This window comes from Leuciscus leuciscus (assembly GCF_965113295.1).
Source record: "Leuciscus leuciscus genome assembly, chromosome: 12".
In the NCBI taxonomy this organism is placed as follows: domain Eukaryota; kingdom Metazoa; phylum Chordata; class Actinopteri; order Cypriniformes; family Leuciscidae; genus Leuciscus; species Leuciscus leuciscus.
The window spans coordinates 1,202,027-1,217,296 of record NC_138736.1 but is presented as its reverse complement, the minus strand read 5'-3'; the positions used below and the strand labels follow the sequence as shown (position 1 = coordinate 1,217,296).

At 39.6% G+C, this 15,270-nt stretch overlaps 1 protein-coding gene across 1 annotated transcript; it reads right to left on the bottom strand.

The window, feature by feature from the left end:
• Positions 1-501: 501 nt before the first annotated feature.
• psmb2 (proteasome 20S subunit beta 2) lies at positions 502-13,759 on the bottom strand. Its single transcript, XM_082186008.1, has 6 exons — positions 13,553-13,759; positions 11,402-11,524; positions 11,106-11,176; positions 1,264-1,426; positions 1,127-1,176; positions 502-673 (listed from the first exon to the last, which is right to left on the bottom strand). Exons 1-6 carry the CDS (start codon positions 13,641-13,643, stop codon positions 572-574), a joined length of 600 nt encoding a protein of 199 aa, XP_082042134.1. The 5' UTR covers positions 13,644-13,759; the 3' UTR covers positions 502-571.
• Positions 13,760-15,270: the final 1,511 nt, after the last annotated feature.

Genomic DNA, 15,270 nt, shown 5'->3' with positions numbered 1-15,270 from the left:
TGAGGACCACACACACACACACACACACACACACCTCAGAGATACAGCAGTCCTGACCAGCTAACCCTGAGGACGACACACACACACACACACACTCGCTCTTCTGTCTCCTCTCACCCCATCTGTCACTCCAGCGCTCTTCATCTGCTCAGGGGCCTGACGTCTCCGTACCTGCCCCCCTGCTGGCTCACACACACACACACACACACACACACACACACCTCCTCTCTGACACTCAGCAGGTTCTCTCTGCATCTCTCTCTGCCTGCAGGCGAACATATGCTGCTCGTCCCTTTAGATTCCGGTGTGTTCAGGAGAGAGGGATTGTTTAATGTTTATTAATCACCTGTCTGTGGAGGAGAGACAGACACACACACACACACACACTTGCAGAAACACTTGTGTACAAAGCAGTGAGGAGACAAGTACACATCCAAAGACAGACGCACAGAAACACAGTGTGCAAAAACCAAGAAATGATTTCATATGAATATCAGCCCATATTATTAATGTTTTTATTAGATCACAGGTGACATTAGTTGTACAAAAGATGTGGAATAACAGTAGATGCTCATTTGGCGCCGACCGGAAGCTTCTCCATGTCGTGGATCCCGTCTTTGTCGATCAAGCGGACGGTGAAGGAAGGAAGGTTCAGGATGAAGCGCTTGTTGAGCTGTTGGAGAAACACATGATCAGAACGGTTCAGGAGAGCTTCGAGTAACACACTGAAGCTAACGAGGAGTCATCAGTTCCTCAAGAACACCTGAGAGGTTCTCCAACACGTGTGTGTGTGTGTGTGTGTGTGTGTGTGTGTGTGTGTGTGTGTGTGTGTGTGTGTGTGTGTGTTCTCTCGAGGTCCAAACACTGTAGAAACTCCACGGTCTTACAGTAACACTCTTATTCCCTGACCACGCATTAAAGGAGACGGTGAAGACATTGATTTACAGATGATGAAGAGAACAGATGATTTACATTGGAATAATATTTTACTATGTTTACAGTAGATTTGATCAAATATTGCACTTTCAAAGTGCAAGTCTATGCAATTTTACTGGGATAAATGTGGAGTGTAATTATGGATAATAATAACCACAGCACCATCACTCCTGAAATGACACAACCGTACCTCCTCTAAGCACTTCTTGAGCAGATCCACGGCTTCCTCACGGGTCAGATCTGCACCAGAACAACAGAAGAACCGGTTCAGACATCACCAAATGCCCTGATAATGAGGGATGTGTGTGATGATGTGTGTGTGCTCACCGGGTCTGTAGTATCGGTCGAGGATGGAGAGTGTGAGGAAGGCCCCGTACCCGTGAGCGGCGAACGGAGCTTTAGCCAGAGCCGACAGATGATCCATATAATACAGTCCGGGACCGTCGGCCTCGTCGTAGCCGGCCAGCAGCAGGTTCACATGATACGGAGTCTGAGAGACGAGACATCACCGTTCAGGATCACGTTTACTGTGTTTGTACAGCGCTAGGAAACTCTCAGAGTTATGCATTTCAGAAATATACATGTACAAAATCACAGTTAGTGAAACATTTATTCATTTAAACAATGTAATAATTGAATGCAGAAACAACGAGCTCATTGAAGTCATGAATGCTTGTAAGAAGTATTGCACACAGTGTGTGTGAGCTGGTCATTCCTGACGTGTGGTCCTGTCTCGCCCTGAGGGGATATTCTGTGTGACTGTACATTATTCAGCTTTATCAAACCAGACGCCACACACGATAACAAGCCTCTTTTCCTGATCACGGCCTTTATCTAATGCCAGTCTGTCTATCATTCACAGAGAGAGAGAGAGACTGAAGACATCAGACCCTGAAAACAACTGAAAAGAAACAGGAATGTTTAAACTGTGAAGAAACAAACGCATTTTATGACTGAGATTGTTTGTCACTCATTCAGTTTGTACTTTTAAGTAATAATCAAATTCATAAATATTACAACATTTGAACATGTGCTTATCCATTAGGCTGTGAGTGCAAGTTTGCAGAGAGACTCCGCCCACACTCTCTTCTGATTGGCTGTGATTTTGGATTGATTTGGATGCGAGTGCAGTGCGCTTGCAGAGACTCCGCCCACACTCTCTTCTGATTGGCTGTGATTTTGGATTGATTTGGTTGCGAGTGCAGTGCGCTTGCAGAGACTCCGCCCACACTCTCTTCTGATTGGCTGTGATAATTGGATTGATTTGGATGCGAGTGCAGTGCGCTTGCAGAGACTCCGCCCACACTCTCTTCTGATTGGCTGTGATTTTGACTCGCGTCTCATGTCTAGTGTGGACAGTCAAATTGCTTGTTGCTGGAATCTGATTGCATGGCGTCTGGTTTGGACATGATGTAATAATACTGATCTGAGTCTATTCTATTATGAGGGGGAGAAACAGAAACTAGCACAACTAGACCTAGGGGAAAATACTACAAGAAAAACAAATTGAGCACAGAATCTTGTCGAAAACCCCCAAACTTCAACAGGGTTATACAGAGGGAGAGAGAGAGAGAGAGAGAGAGAGAGAGAGAGAGAGAGAGAGAGAGAGAGAGAGAGAGAGGAAATGGAGAGAGAGAGAAAAGGAGAGAGAGATGGAGGAGAGGAAATGGAGAGAGAGAGAGAGAGAGAGAGAGAGAGAGAGAGAGAAAAGGAGAGAGAGATGGAGGAGAGGAAATGGAGAGAGAGAGAGAGAGAGAAAAAAGGAGAGAGAGAGATGGAGGAGAGGAAATGGAGAGAGAGAGAGAGAGAGAGAGAGAGAGAGAGAGAAAAGGAGAGAGAGATGGAGGAGAGGAAATGGAGAGAGAGAGAGAGAGAGAGAGAGAAAAGGAGAGAGAGAGATGGAGGAGAGGAAATGGAGAGAGAGAGAGAGAGAGAGAGAAAAGGAGAGAGAGAGATGGAGGAGAGGAAATGGAGAGAGAGAGAGAGAGAGAGAGAGAGAGAGAGAGAGAGAAAAGGAGAGAGAGATGGAGGAGAGGAAATGGAGAGAGAGAGAGAGAGAGAGATAGAGAGAGAGAAAAGGAGAGAGAGATGGAGGAGAGGAAATGGAGAGAGAGAGAGAGAGAGAAAAGGAGAGAGAGATGGAGGAGAGGAAATGGAGAGAGAGAGAGAGAGATAGAGAGAGAGAGAAAAGGAGAGAGAGATGGAGGAGAGGAAATGGAGAGAGAGAGAGAGAGATAGAGAGAGAGAGTGTGAAACAGAGAACAGGGGGTGATGGGGGTGTATGTGTGTGGGTCTGGGGGGGGGGGGGGGTCGCTGGTGTCACCATCAGTGTGACTGTGATCATCTGCACCCCCGCTGCCACGAGCACCTCCTCTCGCTCGCCCCGATGCCCTGGAGCTCTGCCAGCTCTCATTAAAACTTCTGCTAGTCCTCGATCCCTCTCGCTCTCGCTCTCAAACTCTCAGACTACCTCCGCTTCCCCCCGTCTCCCGCCTGAGCAGCTCTCGGAGAGAGAGAGAGACATTTCAGCATTCCAGGGGGGATTTAAAGGTGAAGCTGAAGTGTCATTTTTATGATTATTAAATGCATAAAGACTTGGGATGCACCGACATGAACATTTTGGCCGGTACTGATCACAGATAACTCTTTATACTTGAAAGCCGATAACCGATATATTGGCCGATAAATCGAAATAATTTTTTATATAATTTCTGAGAGCCTGATTACAAAAACAAAAGTCTCACCATTTAAAACCACGTCCCAAACACACAATTATGATGTTCTCATTATTATCTTCTGCAGCCGACACGACAGACTTGTGCTGCACTGAACTCTGTTTTCCTTTCAAAGTGATTCCACTCATATATCAAGTGATTAAACCATCGTGTTGAACATCTGAAGCGTCTCAGCTCAAGGAAATAACACATTATTTATCGGTTTAATTTAATTAACCGCCCTATTTTCTTATCAGGCCGAGAACGATAACATCACCGATGATCATATACCGTCCGATACCGATATGGTGTATATATCACACATCCCTAATCAAGACTGAGACATTCATAGGACTTCTCAAACAGTGTGAGTTTGGTCCACTAGTAGAACACTCAAAGCCAGAATGAAACAGGAGTTGCGTGAGTCTCTTCTTCTCTACTGTGACGTATATACGAGAGGGGTCTGAAAGGAACGCTTGTCAAGCGCCAAATGAGGGATATAATCGGCAGATGGCCGTAACAATTTTATGAATTCTAACAATGCAATATTGCAAGAACATGAATGTAAAACTTGAACAACACTCCGGACACTGCATGCCAATTTAAAATCTCAATCGAATATATACAATATTCAACATCCAACACCCAGAAGGTCACGAACACTAAACTGAGCTCTCCTTCACATCTTCCTGCGCTTCAACGCACACATTCACACATTATGTAAAGAACAACGCCTCTCTCGTAAACCGTCGGTTGTGTGTGAAGTGAATGTAAACAGGTGAGAGAGTAAACGCATGTGTATCAGTGTATTAGATCGGTGCATTCGCTCTTAAAGTGACAGTAGCCTAATAATCCTGCCGTCTGTCTTTAATGTTAATCAAACGACAAGACGAAGAAAAAAAATCACTTGACTGAATAACTTAAGAAATAATCTGTTTAATTTATACAGATTATGCAATGCTATTTACATTGGATTACTTCAATTAAAATGTCTGTACCTGAAACTGTTCAACCTGAAAAACATACTTGAGAATCTCTTTACTTCATTCATATCTTCTACTGTATTTAATTGTGCTATTGCTGGTAATTTGATTATTTGTTCTTGTTTTATTACTGACTTCTGATTTTTCTTTAATGATTTAACTTTAAGAAAAAGAACAAAGGTAGGGTGATCCCAGTGTTATTATAGTTCACTAAAACAAACAAAAAATCATTTACGTTACTTGAAATAAAATATGAAAAATACTAGTTTCCAAAGCAGCATTTCTCATTTAGTTTAACTTGATGTCCTAAAACAATTAAAACTGAACTAAAAATGTATATAAAATATATAGACAATTAAAAAAAAACGCACAACAAAATTACTAAAACTTTAACTAAAATAAAAACGAAAAATATAAAAATAAAAAGTTACAAAATATTAATACAAATTATTTTTTTTTAAATGCTAAAAAAAACTCTAGCACCGTGAACTGAAACTAAAACCATAACATTTCCATTACTTGAAATTAAATGAACATTAAGTGAAACTAGTTTCCAAAGCAACATTTCATATTTTCTTTTAGTTTAACTGAAATAAAAATGTATATATGAACTATATAGACATTTTTTTTTTTAAAGAAAGACAAAGACGCACAACAAAATTACCAAAACTTAATAAATTAAATAAATAATACATTTAATTAAAACAAAAATGGATATAAAAGTTTATACTAAATAATAATAAAGCTTAATATTTGTGTTTTTAAATGCTAAAATTAAACTAAACATTTTTACACTCCCACTTTCTTAATAAAATGTCCACATTTGTTGTTAACACAATCCTGTTTGGCGCAGCAAAAGTGAAACGGTGCACATTAACTCCAGGGTCTTCATTTGTGTTCATCACACAGGCTATTTATCGGCATCTATGGTTGTGGAAGCTGTATTTCCAAGAGTGTAAAAGCAAATGTACATCATGGCGTCCAGTTTGAGACTACAGCAGCTCCACCTGAACTCACCTGAGAGGCTCTAATCTGATCTGGGCCAGCCCTGCTCTCGGCGGGCCGTTTGCGTAAGTAAACACCCCCCAGAGAAGCTCACCTGTGCGATACGCTTGGCTCCCAGCAGGGCGGGTGTACAGGAGCTTGTTGAAAGACCAGATTTGAGTTGGTAGGATATTCCCCTGAGTGTCCTCCACCCCTGTGCTTAAACTCAACACCTGTCACGTGAGCTACGCTTAAAACACCACCAAATCTCACCTGAGTCCCGGTTAAACAATCTAGCTTAGTAAAGAGACTGATAACAGTGTATAATTCAGCTTCCGCTTTCATCTTCTCTTCTGTTCCACTCTCTTCGCCCCAGGACACGCTCTCCTCTTTGGCATCTCTGCCCAATCTGCCGTATTAATTGTTCATCTGTAGCGGAACAGGGGAATGCCTCGCAATATGGCACCAGTAATTATTTGTGCCAGTGTGTTGGGCGGCCAATAATGTTTCATGTGTGCCAATGATAGCAAACTGTTGCTGGACTGTTCTGAATGAGAGCTTGAGGGGATGTTGGACGGTTAAAATAAAGCACAACACATGAAACAGCCACAGAGAGAGAGAGTGTGTTTGGCTGCACAGAGCCGGTTCAGGAGTGAGTGCCGGAGTTTATCCGAGCATCTGCCGTCTCGTTCTCTCTCCTGAAGACCCAGAGAGGAGCCACTCCAGGGAAGCCCCAAAGGCCCAGTTGTTTTTTTAGAAACCTGGTTCATGACATCGCTCTCATTTAAACGTCCCGAAGGGTTTCACCACGGGCTAAATAATACACTTGTACTACTAGCCATAATGCTTACTTTAACAATCTGGTGCTCTTCGCGTGTCGCTCAAAAATTACCGAAATTTTAATTATGAAATTAATGCACTATATTTTAGTCCGATAATGTTTCAAATTTTGTATTTTTAAGGGATTTTATGATACTAAAATATATTTACTCTGTATTTATAATCCATTTATTCACTTTTTGAGCATTTTTGAGCATTAAACTGTGGTAGATCTCGAACGCTTTAGAGCGACAGACTGAAGTTTGATCTCTTTTCAAAGACGACACTTGGCAGATTATTGATGAAGTGAAGAACGTTTTTTTTTAAGTTACAGAATTTTACGTTTATTGTTATGAAAAATTTGCTAAAATACTATTTTAAACTTCTATATGAAATATATATTTTCACAAAAAAATTTTTACTCTAAAACTGTGAGAAAACCAAAGCCATAAATCTAAACAAGTTGTGTTTAAAATTTGAGGTTAGGGTTTGGATGAAAATGATCTTTCAGTGAGTGTGTGTTTCAGTGAGAGTGTGTGTGGCTGCAGTACCAAACACTTCCACTAGAGGAAATTAGTCTCTCATTCATTTCCAATGCACTCATTTTTGTCCAGAAGTGTGACAATTTTTTCAGGACCATTTAACCTGTTCGAATCATGTCCATGATTTTGTGTGTGTGTGTGTGTGTGTGTGTGTGTGTGTGTGTGTGTGTGTGTGTGTGTGTGTGTGTGTGTGTGTGTGTGTGTGTGTGTGTGTGTGTGTGTGTGTGAGAGAGAGTTCACACAGCAAGTGCCAAAACCTTCAAGTTTCGTAGCATTCTGATGAAGAAGAGGAGAAAAGGCCGAAGAGCACCAGAGAAGAAAGCCCTGATCACCGTTACACCGCCCCGTTCTGAGAGTGTTCAGAGACGAGCAGATTTATGAACTTGTAGCACTTCTCGGCCCCAGAGACGCCCCTCTCCCCCCCCCCCCCGGACTCGCTCTAATTGTTTTTGTAATCATTTTCTCCACTCTGCTATTGTGACAGGAGGCAGTTACACTCTTCCTAACAAATTAACACACACACTAGCAGACAAAAGAGGCAGGATGGCGACAAGCCCGTTTTTACACAGATGGGTGCACTTTACACACACACACACACACACACACACACACACACACACACACATTGGGGGAATGTATCATTTAAGCAGGATCACATTACAAAGGAGGCGCAGGTGTCGACGACCTCTGTGACCTTGATATCACACACACACACACACACAAAACATGTCGGCATCTGTTTCTCAGAACATTTTACACCGGTTGCGTTCAGATAATAATCTGTGAACTACAAAAGTCTAAAAGTTTGGGGTCTGTACGATTGTTTTAATGTTGTAGTAAGAGTCTCTTCTGCTCACCAAGGCTGTGTTTATTTCAGATCATAAATACAGTAAAAACAGTGAAATATTATTATAATGTAAATCATCTGTTTTCTATGTGTATATACAGTAAAGTGTAATTTATTCCTGTGATCAAAGCTGAATGTTCAGCATCATTACTCCAGTCTTCAGTGTCACATGATATAACATGATAAATGCATAACGTTTTCAGGATTCTTTGATGAACAGAAAGTTCAAAATAAAAGTTAAATTTAATGCATCCCTGCAGAATAAAATAATTAATTTAAATTATTAAATTATTAAATTTGATAATTAAAAAAATAAAAAATAATTTTATGCACCCCAAACTTTTGATGGTATTGATGGTACAAAGTTCTGAAGTAGTGTTGCACGGTGTACCGATACTTCCAAAGTATCGCGATACTCGGAAATTAAAAAACGTCACGATACCTAAATTTTTCAGTATCGATACTTAAAAAAAAACCAAAAAAACGCCTCCCTATGGACGTCTGTGTTTTTTTCCTGACGCACGCAGCAAAGAACCTGCCGCTGTCAGTGTCATGTGACAAAACACTACAGCGAGATGGCTGCATGTGCGAGCGGCGAGCACAAGTGGTCCACGACTCGTAGAAAAAGATGACGCGAGGAGTGACATATGGAAGTACGTTGCCTACCTTGCTCTGTTGCACGGTGCACCGATACTTCAAAAGTAAATCGGAAATTAAAAACGTCACGATTCCTTAATTTATTAGTATCGATACTTCTAAGAATGACCGCGTTCCAGATTTGCAAGGCCGGTCACACACTGGCTGCGTGTCGTGTCCGTTTTTATTTCGGCTCCCATGTTAACTGCCTGCGTGACACACGCGTCTGGGCGCAGCTCGAGGGCGTATGCTACAAATAGAACCGACGCCTATTTTTCACGCGACACGCAAGCGTGTTGGAAGCGTTTCCAGGCAAAATAGAATAGGAAAAGATGTTTCTATGTCATTTTGACACTAATACATATTAAAAAATGACATTTTGATGTTTGAACGTTTTGACAAATACAATAAATGTAATTAAAAAAAATATTATCGATTTTCAAATATTGCACCTCTCAATACAGAACGAATTATTCTGTAGCCTATTTTGCCGTCAACACTGCCGACGTTGTCTTTGCTGCTATATATTTATGTTTAACATGAAGTATAGGCCTTCCACAACTCTCTACCCACATGTCAAATATATTACCAATGAGGCTTATCATATGTTACCAATATTAAACATTGTTTAATATAATCGCTGTTCATATTTTTATTCAAAGTTCAGAATCAAGATAAAGCTTTATGTTTCTTATGATAAATGAGATAATGCTGCTAAATTCAAAAAAATTTTACCTTGAATGTCATTGCTCTAATTTATTTTTTATATTTTGATATTTCATATTTTGTTCAAATGTTTAATATATCTGCTGTTCATATGTTCATATTAGTGTGTTATATGATTAGAATGTTGTCCCGGTTTTAAAATAAAGCACAGCAATGATATTTGAGAGTGTTTCTCCCTTTTCAGGAAAAGTATTGAAAAAGTATCGAAATCGCAATACTTGACTTGGTATCGGTATCGAAACAATAATTTTGGTATCGTGACATCACTAATCTGAAGCAGCAACTGTTTTCAACATTGATGATAATCATAAATGTTTCTTGAGCATCAAATCATCATATTAGAGTGATTTCTGAAGGATCATGTGACACTGAAGACTGGAGTAATGATGCTGAAAATTCAGCTTTTATATAGTACGTTTTTTGTATATATTGTTAAACTTTAAAGGGCACCTATTATGCAAAATTCACTTTTACATGGTGTTTGAACATAAATGTGTGTTGGCAGTGTGTTCATCCTAGAATAATAAAAATCCACCCAGTGTTTTTTTTACAATCTCAATAAATCATAAGCACTGTCTCAGAATGAGCTGTTCTCAGATTCAGCGCAATGTGACGTCACTTTGCACAGGCCCCTCCCACGACTGTTGAGTGACACTTCAGTTTGAGCATAGACCCGCCCTGAGTGAGCTGGACACAGGCCCCTCCCACGACTGTTGAGTGACACTTCAGTTTGAGCATAGACCCGCCCTGAGTGAGCTGGACACAGGCCCCTCCCACGACTGTTGAGTGACACTTCAGTTTGAGCATAGACCCGCCCTGAGTGAGCTGGACACAGGCCCCTCCCACGACTGTTGAGTGACACTTCAGTTTGAGCATAGACCCGCCCTGAGTGAGCTGGACACAGGCCCCTCCCACGACTGTTGAGTGACACTTCAGTTTGAGCATAGACCCGCCCTGAGTGAGCTGGACACGTGTTCGACGCTTGAGCAGCTGTAGACAAGAATGTCTCCTAAGCGATTGAGGTGTTTTGTTGTTGGATGTCAGAATGAACATCTCAGTCTTCATTTACTGGAGACTGATGGATCTGTACCAACTGTTCGTGATCCAGATTACACTCTCCGGAGCGACAGGACTAACGTTACTGACCACGGCAGAAATGAAAGTGAGAGCGCGCTCTTTATCACAGCTCATCGAATAGTTTTACGGATTTACAGTGTACCAGTTTATTAAGCACAGACTGAAAAGGTGTGTATATATTTGTTTGCTGTTAGTTGTAACGAGTGTTTTGTGTACTTCGCTGTGTATGTTACATCATAATGAAAGGGAGAGAGAGAGAGTTTATGGATAAGTCTTTAATGCTCACATCTTATACTGTGTTTATTTAGCTGTTCCTACAGTGATTCTCTGGAGTAAAACTAATGCTTCATCTTTTGTGTGATGTACAATAAACTTCATTGAACTCATCAGTATATTTTGGTCATCATTCGGACGAGGTCTGCTACAGCAGGCTTGTATTAATAGTGGATAAAAGCAGATGACAAATAAGTTATAACCATAATTAAGCTAAACTATACCTGTTCTATCTCCATACAGTATATATTCTCTGGCGCTGTGGGCATTATTGTCCGACACATCAAGAGAACACATCTACTGACACTAGTGTGTGTATAGTGCATATAGTGACCCGGTTCAGCAGCTCTAGCTCACCAAAGGAAAATGCAAATATAATAATTGTTTTCTAACAGGTTTCTTCAACATGGCACACATCAGCTTTCAGAACTCCACGTCTGCAATCTTTGTTCATTTAACAAGCAACTCGAGGTTTGATCCATTCTAGATGAATCCCAGTTTGGGAATCACTGGTCTACATTATGTGCATCTATTGATAAATGAATGTTAAATATGAAAGCGTACGCACCCGACTCCGCAGATAGTCCGCCAGGTTTTTCCTTGTGAAGTTTGCAGCCGCCGCCGGGCTGAGCTCGTATCCTGATCAAAGAGGAACAGGGATCAGGATCAACACAGAAAACAGCACAGATTTATACAAAGTACAGTAATATATGCAAAATAAGAATTTTTCTGGATTAAAGACTGAATTAATTTTATTTTTACCAGAAATTCATGTCAATAATGTTGTTTTAGTCTTAGCATCTGTAGTCTGATGCTCTATACAGGTACAAGTACAAGATAACAATTAGAAATATTAATGTTTACCATTTCTCATTTTGTAGAGCTGGACATTCTTCTGGATGTATTCTGCGAACTGTACGGTGTCTCCGGCTTCCCCCACACACAGGAGCAGGATCTTCTCACTCAGCTTGAACATTTTGTCATAATCTGGTGATCAAACACAACAGCGCACATTAACATCATGTGACACACATTTGACCAGATCTCAAGAATCTGTGCAGGATCTGTTTCACTCTTCAAGGCATTTGTGGTCTCGAACACGTACAGTCTCCTGTACTGACACCATCATAATCCTGCTGCTATATCAGCCGAAGAAGCCTTTAGTTTGGATATTTGCTACTTGCAAATGTTTGTTAGAAGCAGGAGATATTAGAGGGGGGGAAGTGCTGTTCTTGAGGGCATTTTGTTGTACAATAAGATCCGTTTTCCAAAAAGAAAAGACTGTACATTTTCACTATTATACAGTACAGGCCAAAAGTTTGGACACATTACTATATTTAATGTTTGTGAAAGAAGTTTCTTCTGCTCATCAAGCCTGCATTTATTTGATCAAAAATACTGAAAAAAAATTAATATTGTGAATTGTGATATATTATTACAATTTAAAATAATTGGTTTTCAATTTATTATACTTTCAATTATCATTTATTTCTGTGATGCAAAGCTGAATTTTCAGGATCATTACTCCAGTCTATCACATGATCCTTTAGAAATCATTCTAATATGATGATTCATTATCAAAGTTGGAAACAGTTCTGCTGCCTAATATTTTTTCATAACCTGTGATACTTTTTTAGGATACTTTGATGAATAAAAAGTAAAAAAAAGAAATAAAAAAAAAAGCAGCAAATGTTTTAAAAATAGAAATCTTTTGTAACAACAATATACACTACTGGTCAGTGGTCAATATACACTACTGGTCAGTGGTCAATATACACTACTGGTCAGTGGTCAATATACACTACTGGTCAGTGGTCAATATACACTACTGGTCAGTCATTTGGGGTCAGTAAGTTTTTTCTTTATTTTTTTTTTTAATAAATCAATACTTTTATTCAGCAAGGATGTGTTAAATTGATAAAAAGTGATAGTAAAGAAGATTTATATTATTAGAAAATATGTTTTTATTTTGAATAAATGCAGTTCTTTTTAACCTTTTATTCATCAAATATATTAGGCAGCAGAACTGTGTCCAACACTCATAATAAATCAGAATATTAGAATGATTTCTAAAGGATCATGTGATAGACTGGAGTAATGATCCTGAAAATGCAGCTTTGCATCACAGAAATAAATGATCATTTAAAGTATAATAAATTGAAAACCAATTATTTTAAATTGTAATAATATATCACAATATTGCTTTTTTCTGTATTTTTGATCAAATAAATGCAGGCTTGATGAGCAGAAGAAACTTCTTTCAAAAACATTAAAAATAGTAATGTGTCCAAACTTTTGGCCTGTACTGTATATGCCAAAAAGTCATAATTCTCATAAGATGTATGTAATATTTTTTTTTTTTTTGGATGAAGTAAGGTTTTTATAGACAAAAAAAACAGTGACACTAATTTTACTGGATTGTATCTCAACCTTTTGGGATTCAGAGAATAAAAGAGTCAGAATTGTGAGATGATAAATTGAGATTACCTTTTTTTATTTATGGCAGAAACATGCACACACACACACACACACACACACACACTCAAAACATTCAAACACTACACTTACACACATACACATATATATATATATATATATATATAATGGCGCTCTTACTTTCACTTTCACATGTGAATCGCAAACTCATCCTCCACTGACACTCGAGCACAATCACACAGCGATATCTGACGTGTTGCTCCCGTTAAAGGTTATAAGTGTAGTCTAACCCGAGATTAATACGCAGATAACCCTGTATCTGAATATATGAATATGTAAATCAGTTCAACGCACAAACTGAATTAGCACAGAGAAGCTAGCACGGCTAAAGCTTCTCGGCAGTCGCCACACATTCAGAAGCGGTGAAAACATGCAGATTAAAGTAGGCCAGAGATTAATAAACAGTGAAATGAGGTTAATTATTGTGGCCTGCAACATTTCTATTAGTTAGAATAACGTGTTCTCTCGCTGTCTGGCCGGTTAGTGAGCTGCTAACATGCTAATCTACATCAAACTCACCGTGTTTCATCTGGATTATACTGCTGGCGGCAACATTATCTGCAGCGACCAGAACAAAGTCCGGCCCCTGAATCCCGACCAAGTATTCCATAGTGTAGACTGAGTTAATTAAACACACTCTGTTCAGTAAGTGGACTCGCAGTGCAGCTCTGTCAGATATTACACAGCAAAAGCTGATGGAGTTCCTCAGCGGCGCACAGTTCAGACGTCATCAGAGCGTTCGCGCTCTCCTGTCACGTGACGTCGAGCTGCTCTGGCTACACGTGGCCTGAAAGACTGGAGGACTCTGGAGTATTGTGTTATGACGATGATGATAATTGTTGTTAATGTTTTTTTGTTGTTCTTTTTCTTTTCTTCAAGCATTTAATAAATTTAAAAAATTATAGAGCAAGATGGGGAAAAAAAGCATTACTGCATTATTGACAAATACATCTCATTATAAACGTATGCATTTATTAGTTTGTTTATGTAGCCTATGTGTAATCCAGAATGCATGGAAATTTTAAATGCAATTCAAATGTATAAGTCCCCCTGTAGTCAATAATTGTATCCCTAAACTCATCTTTGATCACCAAAATGACATTATTTAAAAGTTTTTCCTTTAAAAAAAAAAGTCTGTATGCCTTAAAATATCTTGACTGTAACTCGACACTCTCGCCTCATTTAGTATGCGCGGTTCTATGAATATGCAAATGAGCCCCGCCTCCACTCACTCACTCACTCAGAGATCCACTGGTTGACGATCACACGTTGACCTTTTTTTTAATTGAAAAATAAACAAATTGACATACAAAATAGGCATTGAACAAACAATATTAACGATTTACAATTCTCAAAAGTCAGACATAGTTGCAAATTACAGTAATTAATAGCAATGAAGTCTCAAATCAAATATACAATCACGAGGGGTCAGGAAGAGAAAATAAATGAGTAAAACATTTTTTTTAAATGATAATCTGATTGGTTACAAGGTAGTTTGTGACGTCAGAAACACCAGCGATTTCAAAGCGTGTGTTTGAGACTGTCTTTGGTTCACTGCAGTTTTAAGGAGGAAATACTCAGCAATGCTGTCGACTTATGAACTTACACATGGTTTGTCTTAAAGCAGATTAATAACACCACATAGACACATAAACAAGCTGTATTTTCACCACAGGGGGACTTTATACTTTAATGTTTAAGGTCATTTCATTTGTTGTCTATGATCACGAACTGTTTAATTCATAAATGAAACCTAAATCCATATACGGAACCCTTATACACGAGTGACTGTAGCGTTTGACTTCTCCGAGACGGAAAACAGTGCATCCATGTGATGAAAGTATTTCTCTCGTTCTCTGTTCAGTTGTCACATGGTTCAGGCTGACTGCTTCGTTAGGACTCATCATTTGCATTCAGATTAATTATCTAATTACCGACAAATGTCCGGCGGCCACCCCGCGCTCCGGCTCGTCAGCTCATGCGCCTGTAATTATTTTAATCATTTACTTTCATCTGGAGTGTTCCTGCCATACTTCTGTGTTTAGAGGCCATTCTTAATTACCCTGCCAAGACACTCTTCCCCTCGTTTCATGTGAGGAAAAGGGGCAGAGAGAGAGAACGAGAGAGAGAGAGAGAGAGAGAGAACCCGATGGGGACAAAATCCAGGAATCTTGACAGCATCATAAAAGCTCGGAGCTCTGCTGGTTGTTCACTCTGTTTTCCCCCTTCAACTTCTC